The sequence below is a fragment of the Mustela lutreola genome, chromosome 12 (genome assembly GCF_030435805.1).
Source record: "Mustela lutreola isolate mMusLut2 chromosome 12, mMusLut2.pri, whole genome shotgun sequence".
NCBI lineage: Eukaryota > Metazoa > Chordata > Mammalia > Carnivora > Mustelidae > Mustela > Mustela lutreola.
In genome coordinates, this window is record NC_081301.1 from 16,987,183 (window position 1) to 17,002,722 (window position 15,540).

Genomic DNA, 15,540 nt, shown 5'->3' on the forward strand with positions numbered 1-15,540 from the left:
TGAGAAAGGCTTGTACCGCTATATATTTTCCTCTCAGGACTGCCTTTGTTGTGTCCCACAGATTTTGAACCGTTGTATTTTCATTATCATTTGTTTCCATGATTTTTTTCAATTCTTCTTTAATTTCCCGGTTGACCCATTCATTCTTTAGAAGGATACTGTTTAGTCTCCATGTATTTGGGTTCTTTCCAAACTTCCTTTTGTGGTTGAGTTCTAGCTTTAGAGCATTGTGGTCTGAAAATATGCAGGGAATGATCCCAATCTTTTGATACCGGTTGAGTCCTGATTTAGGACCGAGGATGTGGTCTATTCTGGAGAATGTACCATGTGCACTAGAGAAGAATGTGTATTCTGTTGCTTTGGTGATTGTTTGCTTTCTTTCTTAAATTTTGCATATTAGTGAAATCATATGGTGTTTGTCTTTAACTTACTTCACTTAACTTAATACTCTGTAGCTCCATCTGTATTGTTGCAAATGGCAAGATTTCACTTTTTTTAATGGCTGAGTAATATCCCACTGTATATGTGTGTGCATATATATGTATATATACATGTACATACATATACACATACATACATACACACACCATATCTTCTTAATCCATTCATCCATTGATGGAGCCTCGGGCTGCTTCCATAGTTCGACTGTTGTAAATTATGTTGGAATAAATATCAAGTGCACATATCTCTTTAAATTAGGGTTCTTATATTCTTTGGGTAAATACCCAATAGTGAGATTGTTGAATCATAAGGTAATTCTAGTTAATCTTTTTGAGGAACCTCCACTCTGTTTTCCAGAGTGGCTGTACCAGTTTGCATTCCCACCAAAAGCGTAAGAGGGGTAACTTTTCTCCATGTCCTTGCCAACACTTGTTGTTTCTTGTGTTTTTGATTCTCGCCATTCTGACAGGTGTGAAGTGATATCTCATTGTGGTTTTGATTTGCATTTCTCTGATGATGAGTGATGTCGAGCATCTTTTCATGTGCCCGTTGGCCATCTGTATGTCTTCTTTGAAAAAAAATGTCTGTTCCTGTCTTCTGCCTGCTTTTCAATTGGATTATTCATTTTGGGGGTATTGAGTTTAATAAATTTTTTATATATTTTAGATACTAACCCTTTATCAGTTATGTCATTTGCCAGTATCTTCTCCCACTCAGTAGGTTAGTTTTTAGTTTTGTTGATTATTTCCTTTGTTGTGAAGAAACTTTTTATTTTGATATAGTCCCAAAAGTTTATTTTTGCTTTTTTCCGCTAGAAAGAAGTTACAGCCAGTATCAGAGAAATTACTACCTGTGCTCTCTTCTAGGATTTTTGTGGTTTCAGGTTTCACATTTAGTTAGGTCTTCAATCCAACTTGAGTTTAATTTTGTGTATGGTTTAAGAAAGAGGTCCAGTTTCATTCTTTGCATGTAGGTGCCCAGTTTTCCCAACACCATTTAAAGAGACTTGTCTTTCCCGTTTTATGTTCTTTCCTCCAGCACTGAAGATTAATTTGTATATACTTGTGGCTTTATTTCTGAGTTTTCTATTCTGTTCTATTGATCCATCTGTCTATTTTTATGCCAATACCATACTGTTTTGATTACTATAGCTTTTTTTTTTCCATTTATTTATTTTCAGCATAACAGTATCATTATTTTTTCACCACACCCAGTGCTCCATGCAATCCGTGCCCTCTATAATACCCACCACCTGGTACCCCGACCTCCCACCCCCCTGCAACTTCAGACCCCTCAGATTGTTTTTCAGAGTCCATAGTCTCTCATGATTCACCTCCCCTTCCAATTTACCCCAACCCCCTTTAATATAACTTGAAGTCTGGAATTGTGATGCCTCCAGTTTTGTAATTCTTTTTCAAGATTGCTTTGGCTACTCACAGTCTTTTGTAGTCCCATAAAAATTTTAGGATTGTTTGTTCTAGTAGTGTGAAAAATGCTATTGGTGTTTTGATAGGGATTACATTAAATCTGTATATTGCTTTGGGTAGTATAGATATTTTAACATTTGTTCTTCCAACACATGAGCATGGAGAATCTTTCCATTTCTTTGTATCTTCTTGAATTTCTTTCATCAGTGTTTTATAGTTTTCAGAGTACAGGTCTTTTTAAAAATTATTTATTTTTTATTTCTTCTCTGTATTCCAGAATTCATTGTTTATGAACCATACCCAGTGTTCCATGCAATATGTACCATCCATAATACCCACCACCAGGCTCACCCAACCCCCCAAATCCCTCCAAAACCCTCAGTTTGTTCCTCAGAGTCCACAATCTCTCATAGTTCATCTCCCCCTTCCAATTTCCCCCAACTCTCTTCTCCTCTCCATCTCCCCATGTCCTCCATGTTATTCCTTACGCTCCAAAAATAAGTGAAACCATATGATAATTGGCTCTCTCTGCTTGACTTATTTCACTCAGCACACTCTCCACTGGTCCCGTCCATGAATACCCAAAGTTGGGTATTCATCCTTTCTGATGGAGGCATAATACTCCATTGTATATATGGACCATATCTTCTTTATCCATTCATCCAGTGAAGGGCATCTTGGTTCTTTCCACAGTTTGTCGACTGTGGCCATTACTGCTATGAACATTGGGGTACAGATGGCCCTTCTTTTCACTATATCAGTATCTTTGGGGTAAATACCCAGCAGTGCAATTGCAGGGTCATAGGGAAGCTCTATTTTTAATTTCTTAAGGCATTTCCACACTGTTTTCCAAAGTGGCTGCACCAACTTGCATTCCCACCAACAGTGTATGAGGGTTCCCCTTTCTCCACATCCTCTCCAACACATGTTGTTTACTATCTTGTTAATTTTGGCCATTCTAACTGGTGTAAGGTGGTATCTCAGTGTGGTTTTGATTTGAATATCCCTGATGGCTAATGATGATGAACATTTTTTCATGTGTCTGTTAGCCATTTGCATGTCCTCTTTGGGGGAAGTGTCTGTTCAGGTCTTCTGCCCATTTTTTGACATGATTATCTGTTTTGTGTGTTTTGAGTTTGAGGAGTTCTTTATAAATCTTGGATATCACCCCTTTGTATTGTCATTTGCAAATATCCTCTCCCATACTGTGGGTTGCCTCTTTGATTTGTTGACTGTTTCCTTTGTGTGCAGAAGCTTTTGATCTTGATGAAGTCCCAAAAGTTCATTTTCACTTTTGTTTCTTTTGCCTTTGGAGACATACCTTGAAAGAAGTTGCTGTGGCCAATGTCGAAGAGGTTACTGCCTATGTTCTCCTCTAGGATTCTGATTTTAAGCTTTACTACAAAACTGTGATCACCAAGACAGCATGATACTGGCACAAAAACAGACACATAGACCAGTGGAACAGAGTAGACAGCCCAGATATGGACCCTCAACTATATGGTCAAATCATCTTTGACAGAGTACAGGTCTTTCAACTCTTTTTGGTTAAGTTTATTTCTGGTATTTTATAGGGTTTGGTGCAATTGTAAATGGAATTGTTTTCTTAGTTTCCCTTTCTGCTGCTTCATTATTAGTGTATAGGAATGGGACATATTTCTGTATATTGATTTTGTATCCTGTGACTTTACTGAATTCATTTATCAGTTCTGGTAGTTTTAGTGGTGTCTTTCGCATTTTCTATATAGAGCATCACGTCATCTGTAAATAGCAGAAGTCTTACTTCTTCTTTATCAGTTTGGATGCCTTTTTATTCATTTTGTTGTCTAACAGTTGTGGGCCACCGTTGTGTATTACTGCATTCACACACTCACCATTCATACCTAGTATGCAGCCACCCTGCAGAGGCTTCTGTTCCTTGCCCTCAAAGTGTGTGTGTGTGTGTAATGTTATCCATATATGTATGCATGTGTGTGTTCATGTATGTATATATGTGTGTATAGATGTATATGTATGTGTATACATATATGTGTATTTTTAAGGGAATATTTTAGAGTGTAGATTGCAAGGCAGGGTTTTTGACTTATACAAGTTGTTGTTTTTTTTTTCTTTTAATATCTCTTTATTTTTTTTTTAAAGATTTTATTTATTTATCAGAGAGAGAGGGAGAGAGAGCGAGCACAGGCAGACAGGATGGCAGGCAGAGGCAGAGGGAGAAGCAGGCTCCCTGCTGAGCAAGGAGCCCGATGTGGGACTCCATCCCAGGACGCTGGGATCATGACCTGAGCGGAAGGCAGCTGCTTAACCAACTGAGCCACCCAGGCGTCCCTCTCTTTATTTTTTTAAGAGCCAGGGTGTGTAAGCAAGCAGGGGAAGGGGTAGAGGGAGACGTAGAGAGAGAGAATCCTAAAGCAGGTTCCCTGCTGAGCTGGGAGCCTGACACGGGGTTCAATCCCAAGACCCTGAGATCATGACCTGAGCTGAAATCAAGAGTTGGCTGCCTAACCGACTGAGCCCCCCAGATGCCCCTGACTTACACAAATTTAAGAACAAATTTAAGTCATTATATCAAATTGCTTGATTACAATCAAAGTCTGAATTTGCAGCCTCTCTTAAAGAAAACTGATGTTCTTGTACCGCTAGCTTTTAGATCCGTTTGACAAGAGCTGGCTGGAGCCGGCCCACAGCCATTCCCAGTTTGAGAGAACCTGCAGTGCCAGGTCACCCCAAACTCCATCATTCCCCAACATTAAGGCATTTTCTATGGCACAAGTGCAGCTTTTTTTCTTAGAGGTGCTATGAATTTCCTTGACTTTCTCTCTAATAGAATAAAAAACAAAATCTAGGCCAGGAGGCCAAGAAGCTGCTCAGCTATTCTCTCCCATTAATAATCACACATTCGGCCCCTGTGGGCATTAATGACCCCTGTTAGGGATGGTGGGGGTGGAGGGGAGAGTATGCCTGGGTAATAGAGATATTAGCACATTTTTTTTTCTTTTACGTTTTAATGTTTAGTTGTTAAGCATCTGCCTTTGGCTCAGGTTGTGATCCCAGGATCCTGGGCTTGAGCCCCACATCAGCTCCCTGCTCAGCAGGAAGCCTGCTCCTCCCTCTACCACTCTCCCTGCTCGTCCTGTTCTTGCTGTTACTCTGTCAAAGAACTAAATAAAATCTTTTTTAAAAATTTCTTTTGGGGCGCCTGGGTGGCTCAGTCATTAGACGTCTGCCCTCTGCTCAGGTCATGATCCCAGGGGCCTGGGATCGAGCCCCACTCTGGGCTTCTTGCTCAGCAGGGAGCCTCCTGTCCCTCTCCCATCCCCCCTGCTTGTGTTCCTGCTCTTGCTGTCACTCCGTCAAATAAATTTTTTAAAAAATCTTTTTTTTTTAGATTAAATTTATTTATTTTCAGCATAACAGTATTCATTATTTTTTCACCACACCCAGTGCTCCATGCAATACGTGCCCTCTGTAATACCCACCACCTGGTACCCCAACCTCCTACCCTCCCGCCACTTCAAACCCCTCAGATTGTTTTTCAGAGCCCATAGTCAAAAATTTTTTTTTTAATTTTTAAGCATTCTTTACTAAAACAAGTCAGGCCTCAGCTAAGCATAACATTTTATCTATAATAATTTATTCCATTTTTACAACAATGAGGTGGGTTCCATTGATGTTCCTATTTACAGATGATGTCACCAAGACCCAGAAGTATTGAGTGGCTCACACAGAGTCAATGGCAGATAAGGGTGGATAGTGGATTTGAACCCAAGTCTCTGTCAGTCCTAAGGGCCCAACTTCTTTCCACTAGGCTGAACTGTCTCTGTGTATGATTTGTCTCTTTCTCTCCTGGCTGCCAATACCATGACAGGAATATTGTAAAAATGCTTTGTCAGTGTGGGTAGACAAATGAGAATAGGGGACCTGGGATGGGGGATCGCTTGCATGCACCTGCCCGTTTTCCCAGCCTGCACATCAGCAGCAAGATACATCTGCATCCTCCAGTCGAGGAGAAAGTAGCTGTCTTTCTCTCTGTTCACCCACAGGGAGCAGCTTTGTGGTGAGTGAAGGGAGCTACCTGGATGTCTCAGACTGGTTAAACCCGGCCAAGCTGTCCCTGTATTACCAGATCAACGCCACCTCCCCATGGGTGAGAGACCTCTGCGGACAGAGGACGACAGATGCCTGTGAGCAGCTCTGCGACCCAGAAACTGGTGAGTCATGGCTTAGGCTGGAGGGAGAGAGGAGCCAGGCTGCAAGATGGCTTGCACACCTTGTACCTGAAGAATCACGGCTTCTGAGCCATGGATGAGGGGTTTTACCTGAAGGCCTATCAGTTCCATAGGCAGTTAAATTCTGTGCTGCCATCACTGGGCCAGGGAGAAAGTTCTACAGAACCACAGGATCCCAGAAGTAGAAAGGACCACAGAGAGCATCTGGTCTGGTTTTAGCAATGCAAGGTATCTGAACATCCTCAGCATCCCTGAGCTCAGATCCTATCCACCTCTTACTAGCTAGATGTCCTTTGGTATTTTTTCCAGCTTTACTGAGATATAAGTGACATAGAGCATTCTGTAAGTTTAAGGTGTGTGCTGTGATGATTTAATACATGTATATACTGTATAATGATTACCGTCTTAAGATTTATTGACACCCCCATCATTTCATATACCATTTTTTTAATAGTGAGAATGTTTAAGATCTACCCTCTTAACAACTTTCAAGCACATAAAACAGAATTGTTAATTGTTTACTGTGTTGTACATAAGATCCCCAGGACTTACTCCCCTTGAATGGGAGGTGTTGGTCATAGAGTACACACTAGCTGGGTGTTCTTCAGAAAGACACTTCCTGTGAGTACCAGAGAGTGAAAAATAGCATCTAACTCACAAGGCTGTTATTAGGATTAAGTGAGATCATGTGTGGAAAGCCCCTAGTATATTTATTTACTTTGCCAGGTATATATTGAGTAGGCAGATACTTGCCTTGGCATTGAGGATATAGCAGTGGACAAAACAGGCATAATCTATGCCCTGATTGAGTTTATATTCTAAGGAGACATTCAATCTGCACTAACAGGGATAGCCAGTAGCTGCAGATGGCTATTTAAATTTAAATTAAGTAGAATTAAATTAATTCAGCATTCACTTCCCCAGTCACATTAGCCATCTATCAAGTGCTGTGTAACTCCCTGTGACCAACGGCTACCTGCTGGACAACTCAGATGTAGAACATCCCCAGCCCTGCTGAAAGTTCTGTTGGACAGTGCTGCAACAGACAAACGGGAAAGTATATGTACTCTGTCAGGTGATGGTGCAGCATAGGGGATGCTGAGGTGGGAGTGGGAGTGGAGCCGTGGTTACATGCACTGGTCAGGGGAGGCTTCTCCCTTGACATTTGAGTCGGGGCACCTCGAGGCTAAGATGGAGGAAGCCATCGTGACTATGGGGGGGGGGGATTCTAGGCGGAGCCAATGACAAGGGTCAGCATGTTGTAGCAGGAGTTCAGGAGGGTGCCTTTGGTTCAACAGGAAGAAGAGTGTGGTTGGATGGAGCTGAGAGGGGAGAGGAGTGGAGGCAAATAGGAAAAGCAGAAGATTGCCTGGGGGTGGCTGCAGGGAGTTATCTAGGCTGACAAGAACTTAGGATTCACTCTGAGTGTGATAGGATGTCATTGGAGGATTCTGAGCTTAAGGAGTGACATCATGTGGCCTGCATTTTAACAGAACTACTCTGGCTGGTGCATGGCAAATTGACTACACATTCAAAGGTGCTATTTTATCCCAGTGTAGGCAGGAGTGGGCAATGGCTTGACCGAAAGAGTTAAGCGGGGAAGATGGTCAAATTCAGGACATGTTCAGAGGATAGATATGACAGGGCTTGTTATTGGATATGAAAGGTGAGAAGTAGAGAGGGGTCAGAAATGATTCCAGATGATTCATTCTGGAAGTGCATGAATGGACATCTCTTTCATTGAGTCAGAGGATGCTGTAAGAGGGCCAGGATTGAGGTGTGGGGGATGAAGGGTACCATTTGGGATGTGAGTTCAAGATGACAACTAAACATCAAGTAGAGATAGAAAATAGACACCGGGGTCCAAAAGTCCAATTCAAAGAAGTTTTAGCTGGAGGTAGAAATATGTGAGTCAACAGCATAGACTTGGTATTTAAACTCAGAAGACACTCTCTTATTTATAGTAAATGCTTAGAAAATGGACCATCTCTTCTTCATCCTTGTTCGGTAAATGGTGGCTGGCTACTAATGTCTACGAATAGGGAAATAGGAGTTGGAAGAGAGTTGTCAAGGTACCAGAACAAGTTAGAAATAAACTGTTCTTGCTCCCAGTCCTGCGCTCCTCCTCACAACTTACATTGCTATAGTCTCTCTGGAACTTCATCCCTTTCTTCATTAACAAGAGTCTGGCCATCTTGCCTGGAAAATCCATTGCACATTGCCCATGGGTGGGCTCCCAGTGTCCCAGGTCAAGGGTGTGCTCCCTCTCCCCTAGCTCTCCTGTACTTCTTCATGGGGCAACAGTTTAGGAGTGAAGACAGGGCTTCTCCAGGCTAACTCTTGAGTCCCTGCAGAGCTAGGCAAGGATTTGGCTTTCTAACCACCATCCCCTCTTATCTTTTAGTTGGGAGCCTGTTTAGACACATTTCTGCAGCCTTTTCATAGGCCTATTGGGGAAGCCATTTGGAAAAAGCAATGTAGCTCTAGTGTACCATTTGACCAGAGAGCTGAATCTTCTTTCTCTTAATTAAAACATTTAAGCTTTAAGACACTGTCATCCTAAGTAGTACCTCTTTATTCCCAAAACACAGACATAAACACATACACATATACACATGCAAGCGCACACCCACAAACACACTCTTGATTATCCTCACACAACAGCCAGGGAAGCTCTTATGGAATTATGTGCCTCTGGATTTGATCTTGTATATCCTCTTTTTTTTTTTTCTTTTCCTTTCCTTAAAAAGCAAGCAAGATTATTGGTGGGAGGGCTCACTACCTTCTCTGCCCCACACAAAGTGCCCCACCCCCACCCCAGTAGAGTGGTAAATTCCTAAGGGTCTGACCTTTTGGTTTCCCAGCTGATCTGCCTTCAGGGGCAGCTTCATTGTTTCTGATCTTTCCTGTTAGCTTGAAGCTTGAGGCTACAATTCCAAACAGTGGATCATTCGGGAAGGAGGCATGTGTTAGCCAGTTTTGGAAATGATCAACTCTCCCACAAATATCCCCTAAAATTACACACACACACACACACACACACACACACACACACACACACCCTGCAAAGCTTAAAATGCTACTAGAATCCACTGGGTTGACCTTCTCAACTTTATCACTGGTAATATTGACACCAGAGAAGAAAAGTGAGAGAATCAAAGTTTCATAGCTAGCAGATAGAGAGCCAGGATTCCAACTCAGGACCCTGTGCTCTTAACCATTGCTTCCTAAGTTTCTGCGGCTCTAGTGTGGGTTTAAGACTGCACATTTCTAAAAAGGTACAAGCTATTGCTGATGCTTCTGGCCAAGCACAACTCTTGATGCACCGAGACTCTGAATAGTCCTTCCTCTTCCTCCCAAATAGTCCTCTTATTTTCCACATGAACAGGAGAAGTCCCAGCTGCCATATTTGTTAATTCATTTATGTGACAAAGTTGTGCTCATGTCTGTCACTTTATTTTCTACCTCTGTTTGTCCCATGCCTTGGACTCTAAGTACATGGAGACCTGTAATTCCCTGGAGGTACCATACCCTTTCATGACTACATTCCTTTGAGGAGCAGTTTCCTCTCTCTTGAAATGTCTTTCTCCACCCTTTCCTGGGAGATCAAGGGTTCTTTTTTTATTTCCATTCCATTCAGCCCAAATCCGTGACTATACGAGGAGCCCTCCTCTCTGCTCTCATACCCTCTGTACTTTCCTGTGTCATAGTTCTTGTCATTGTTCTTTCCTTGTCTGGATCTGTCATCAGACTGTAAGCTTTGTTAATGGCTGGTAAAAGGGATTCAAAACATGTGTCTTGCTTATTCCTGTGTCTTTAAAACTTAGCCTATTGCTGGTACACCTGGGTAGCTCAGTGGGTTAAGCCTCTGCCTTCAGCTCAGGTCGTGATCCCAGGGTCCTGGGATCGAGCCCCACATCAGGCTCTCTGCTTCCTCCTCTCTCTCTGCCTGCCTCTCTGCCTACTTGTGATCTCTCTCTGTCAAATAAATAAATAAAATCTTTAAAAAAAAATAAAACTTAGCCTATTGCTGACATATAATTACTGCACAGAAAATCGTGAAAGGATGAAGAAAGGAAGGAAATTTATATGCTTGAAATAATTTTATTTATTTATTTATTTATTTTTAAGATTTTCTTCATTTGATAGAGATCACAAGTAGGCAGAGAGGCAGGCAGAGAAAGAGGAGGAAGCAGACTCCCCGCTGAGCAGAGAGCCTGATGCAGGGCTCAATCCCAGGACCCTGGGATCAGAACCCGAGCTGAAGACAGAGGCTTGAACCCACGGAGCCACCCAGGTACCCCTTGAAATAATTTTATATACCAGTTTTTCGTTTGTTCCTTCATATCCACTTACATATAAACTCAGATTAAGTATTTCCCAGCTCTAGAGAAATTAGGAACCATCCAGTAGCCAGATGAGCTAGAAGGCTTCATCCTTGCTTTCAGCCACACCCCTGAGAGCCCGGTCCTTGTAGTCTTCACTCTACACATTGTCACAATAGTCCTCTCAAACACCTCGTGCAAAGTTAGACCTTCTGACTAGAGTTCCCTCTACCTGCAATGTCTCCCATTCTTTAATAATCTACTTTGTAAAATTCTACTCACTGATTACCTCTCCTTTCCTCTTGGTAGAATGGATGACTTCCACAGTATCATCAGAGTTCTCTGTTGACCAAAAATCTGATTAAAACTTGAGTTATTGTTTGGAAATTTGCCTATCCTGCTAAAATGTAAGCTCTTTAAAGCAGGGACTGTATCTCATTTACTTCGGAATTCTTCCCACCCCAATGTCCAACAAAGCACCCTACTCTTACAAGTCACTCAAGGCATAAATGGATGGGACTATATACAGGTAAGGAGTAGAAAGGGAACATTAGATCCCTGAATATATTTTCATGGGTCTTGACTCTGGCCCATTTTGAAAAATTTATTTCAATTTGTTAGATTCAATTCAAGCAAGATTTTCTTAATTCCACAACTCATAAGTCTTGTGTGTTAAGTGCTATGGGAAATCACAGACAAATTGGACAATGTTCCTGCCTTCATGGATTTCACATTTTCACAGGGATAAAAATAATATGCTCATATATAGCTATTATAAAAGACAAAATGTGGGATAAATCAAGAACAAGCATTAACAAAGTAGCTCATGCCTGGAAAAAAGGGAGAAATGTATTCTGCATGGGGATTTCAGGTGATATATCATGGAGTGCATGACCTTTTAGCTGAACCTGGTAGAATCAGGGGGGAGGATTAGTAGGAGTGGTCCTTTCACAGAGAGATCTTAATGATTGAAATCAAGAAGAAAAAAAGTTTAAAATTATTCCAGGAGCCAGAAATCAGTATATATGGGCTGGCATCTAGAGAATGTCTTACACATGTGGTGGTGGAGGAGAATTAGGGAAGAGACAGGTGATGAAGTTGGAAAGGTAAGATGAAGAGAATTCACAGAGAGATAACAACCAGAAGATTCTGAAAACCAGTAAGGGATTTAGTTAGCCTGTATTGGTCATTGGAAAAGGGGAACTGCCTTCCATATCTGTCTAATGGTTGGGGAACATCTAACTGTCCAAGTAATTAGCTGGGCCTCCGCTCCCTTGCCTCCCATTGGGAATTAGATTATGGGGAAGTCATGGGAAAAATAAACCCCAAACCCCTCTACACCCTCAGGCCTTAGATCTGTCAAAAGTAACTTTGCAGTAAGCTCCTTCTTCTGCAGGTGGGATTCTTTGGACTGAACAAAGTCATAGGGTCCCAACATTGTTCATCATGTCTTAAAGCTTTAGGGGATGTGACACTAAGAAAGATAATTCCTCTAAATTGACCAAGAAGAAAGAGAGAAGTGGGGATGTAGTGCTGCTGAGGAACATTTAATTGTGATGATGCATGGACAAACCTGGCCAAGTTTTCCTGGCCGTGTGCCATAGCCCAGCTCAAGTGTGTTCTTCAAGGGATTTCAATAATTAGTACCACCCACAGGGCTGATGATGGAATTGGATATGTGGTGTGCTGGAGCTGGCCTGTATGACAGCTCATGAAACTCAAGAGAGTTGACTGTTACCATCTTTTCCCAACTCCTTGTCTGGTGATGTCATGTACATAGCCTGAAAATTGGTTATGATAAAGGTATTTATATCAACAAAATTGGTTAATGAAAATCATGGCTGATGTTCTTTGGAAAGTGAGTCATTAAATGTTTACCTTCATGATGGTGAATGGATTGAGAGCAAACTGATTCAGGACCAAGGCAAGGAAGGGCTTCATTGAAGATTTAGAGAAGGCCTGACAGTGTTGCCAGAGGGTGGCTACCATCACACTTCATCTCTGAGGACAGAAGCAAATATTCAAGAACTACTTGCAATGGTCCCATACAATGCAGCGCCAGAATGTTGAAATGATCAGACTTTGGTTCTTCAGAATGTCACCATGGGTAAACCTTTGGTGAAACAGCTTTACTAAAGCTCTCCACATGTGTAGTATCATGCTAAATGCTGTATATAAAAAATCTTTGACAGTATGGCTTCAAACCACACAAAGCAAGTAAGGGCAGAACAGTAGTACATTTAGTCACTAATTCATTAATCTCTTTATTTATTCATTCAAGCATTTAGTGAACTGGAGTAAAATTGGAATAACCTTTTGAGTCAGACCAGGTTTAAATCTTTTCTTCTCTCTTTACTGGTAGTAGGGCTTTGGGAGAGTCATTTAATATATTCAAACCTTGATATATATATATATATATATATATATATATATATATATATAAAATAAGAATAAGTCTTATTTGGCAGGGTGCTGAAAAATCACATTTCAAATACACGCAGTACACATAATGTATGGTGGGCACTCAGAACATAGTGTGTGCTATTAATTCTGTAATCAGTTATGCAGTCTCTAGGGCCTTCATGTAATTAATTCAATATATTTTTCAATTAAATTGATAAATTTTTCATGAGACACCCCTAACCCAGCATTGTGTACTGGGCTAAATTATTTAAGAAGAAAGTAGGATGTTGTCTCTGACCTCTAGGGGTTGGCCACCTGATAGAGAAACTTAGCATAACATGGACATTCCTGTCTGCTGCCTTTTATTTAGTCCTTGTGTTACTTTTTAAATTAGTGCAACGAGAAAAGTCCAGGGTCTCAATCCTGGTGCCAGCTTGGCCACAAATTTGTCACTTGACCTTGAGTATGGCATATGCTCTGAACTTCATATTCATTCTCTTAACAAAGAAATTAGTGGAAACAACTTTTAATGCAAGAAAGATCCCTAGTGGTTATCTAGTCTGATCTAATGAGGAGACTGAAGGCCACTGAGGCTAAGCAAGTTGCCCAGTGTTGCTCAGTAAATTAGTGGCAAGATGTGATTTACAACCTGAATAATTCCTAAGATACTTCTCAGCTCAAAATTCATGTTTCTATGACCTTTTGAGCACTAATAACTTACAGCATAAGTATGATTGAAACAATTTGTAAATGGCATTTAAAGCAGATTGAATTTTCTTTTCAAATTGTTATGAACTTCAGTCATGTTCCCCATCATATTCAGTTTATTTTCATGTCTTCAGCGGCCACTTTTCATTTGCAATAAGATATCAAATGAGAATACACTGAGTGTGGTTATGTTATATATATGTCTTATATTTTTTTAAAAGATTTTATTTATTTACTTGAGAGAGAGAGAGAGAGAGTGATCACAAGTAGGCAGAGAGACAGGCAGAGAGAAAGGGGGAAACAGGCTCCCCGCTGAGCAGAGAGCCCGATGCGGGGCTCAATCCCAGACCCTGAGATCATGGCCAAAGCTGAAGGCAGAGGCTTAACCCACTGAGCCACCCAGGCACCCCATATGTCTTATATTGTACTAAATATTTCTCCCATCCAAGTACTAACCAGGCCCGACCCTGCTTAGCTTCCGAGATCAGACGAGATCGGGCGCTTTCAGGGTGGTATGTCCGTAGACTGTACTAAATATTTCTAATGTTTATAGATTACTCCTGTTATTTACTAAGCCTTATATTATTATTATTATTATTTTTTATTTATTTGAGAAAGAAAGAGAGAGAGAACATGAGAGGAGAGAGGTCAGCAGGAGAAGCAAACTTCCTGCTGAGCAGGGAGCCTGATGCTGGACTAGATCCCAGGACTCCAGGATCATGACCTGAGCTGAAGGCAGTCACCTAACCAACTGTGCCACCCCCACATCCCTAAGCCTTGTATTATTAAAGTTTAATGGGACACAAGGACTTTATGAAGTTGTAAATTCGAGAATTTACAGAGATGGAGAATGTCCCTCCTTGAAGGAGATTGTAGCATGGGTATTTCCAAGTACCAGACATGTAGGATTTAAGTAAATTAGTACATAGGTGAGGTTCACAGTTAAATAAATTGAGATTTATCTATAGAGAATCAGATTCCTGGCAGAGAGGAGAGATTTGTATATGAGAAAAGTCTTATTAAATCTTGTCATATGTTCATTGTACTTATTGCTGTAGCTCAGTCACTGAAACAGTTCCTGGATCAATACATCTTTTCTTGGATGAATGAATGAATGAGTATGTGCATGCATGAATGAATGAGAGAAAAGCAAGTTTTATTTGGTGAAATGTCAGGACTTGATCAATGGGCTTAGTGCATTGTTCTGGTGTCAGGACCATAGATAGCTCTCTAGGCTTTGGCAGTGATATTTGGTTAAGGGTTTTTGCTAAACTTTTATCTGGTACAGCTCTCTTCTGAACGTCACCTTCTCCTTTGAGATGGGTACCATTAATCTTTTTTGAACTCAGGTAAAGTAAGCTCTAACCTTTATTGGTTCCGGATTAGTACAACTATGTTCCAACTCCAGTGGGTCTCAACTAGGGAAGTCAAACCTCCATGAAGTGAGTCACTCTTATCCTCAGAATTCATAATGCTCTCTACATTACCATTCTTTGTCCTGAACTTTAATAGACCCCAAATTAAACAAAACTCATCTAAACTTATTGTCAATTAATGAACCTTGTGCCTCATTATTCAGACATGTGAGATAATGAAATCAAACTTAAAAAATAAAATTTCCAACAGAAGCCATTCAAACAACAACAAACTGAGGTGTTTGTTTTTTTTTTTTTCTTGTTTAAAGGCCATGAAATGAATGTTAGCCGTAAAATCCCATTTATTTCATCAGATTGATTCATTTGATGTCAGTTATTGCCAATATATTATAGATGGGGGTGTTAGACAATGGCTAGAGATAGCTTACAGTTAAGAGAGGCACGGTGGAGTTTTGGTACGATACCCAGGAATGCATGAATATTGGGCTAACAGTGACAACATCTGCAATTTATTATACCTTTATGGGGTACCAAGCATAATTTCTGCAGCTTTCTATAACTATCTTGGACTTAATAACAACACATCTATGTAGTTATTGTTGCTTCCACTTTCCATACAAGAAACTATGTC

General features: G+C 40.9%; 1 protein-coding gene across 3 annotated transcripts in view; it reads left to right on the plus strand.

Annotated features, from left to right (window-relative positions):
- ASTN2 (astrotactin 2) overlaps positions 1 to 15,540 on the plus strand; it is an 859,033-nt gene that overhangs the window by 379,163 nt on the left and 464,330 nt on the right. For all 3 annotated transcript variants that reach the window (XM_059142160.1, XM_059142161.1, XM_059142162.1), the window contains one exon: positions 5,912 to 6,079. In XM_059142160.1, coding sequence (XP_058998143.1) covers positions 5,912 to 6,079 — 168 coding nt within the window. The remainder of the gene's footprint in view (positions 1 to 5,911; positions 6,080 to 15,540) is intronic.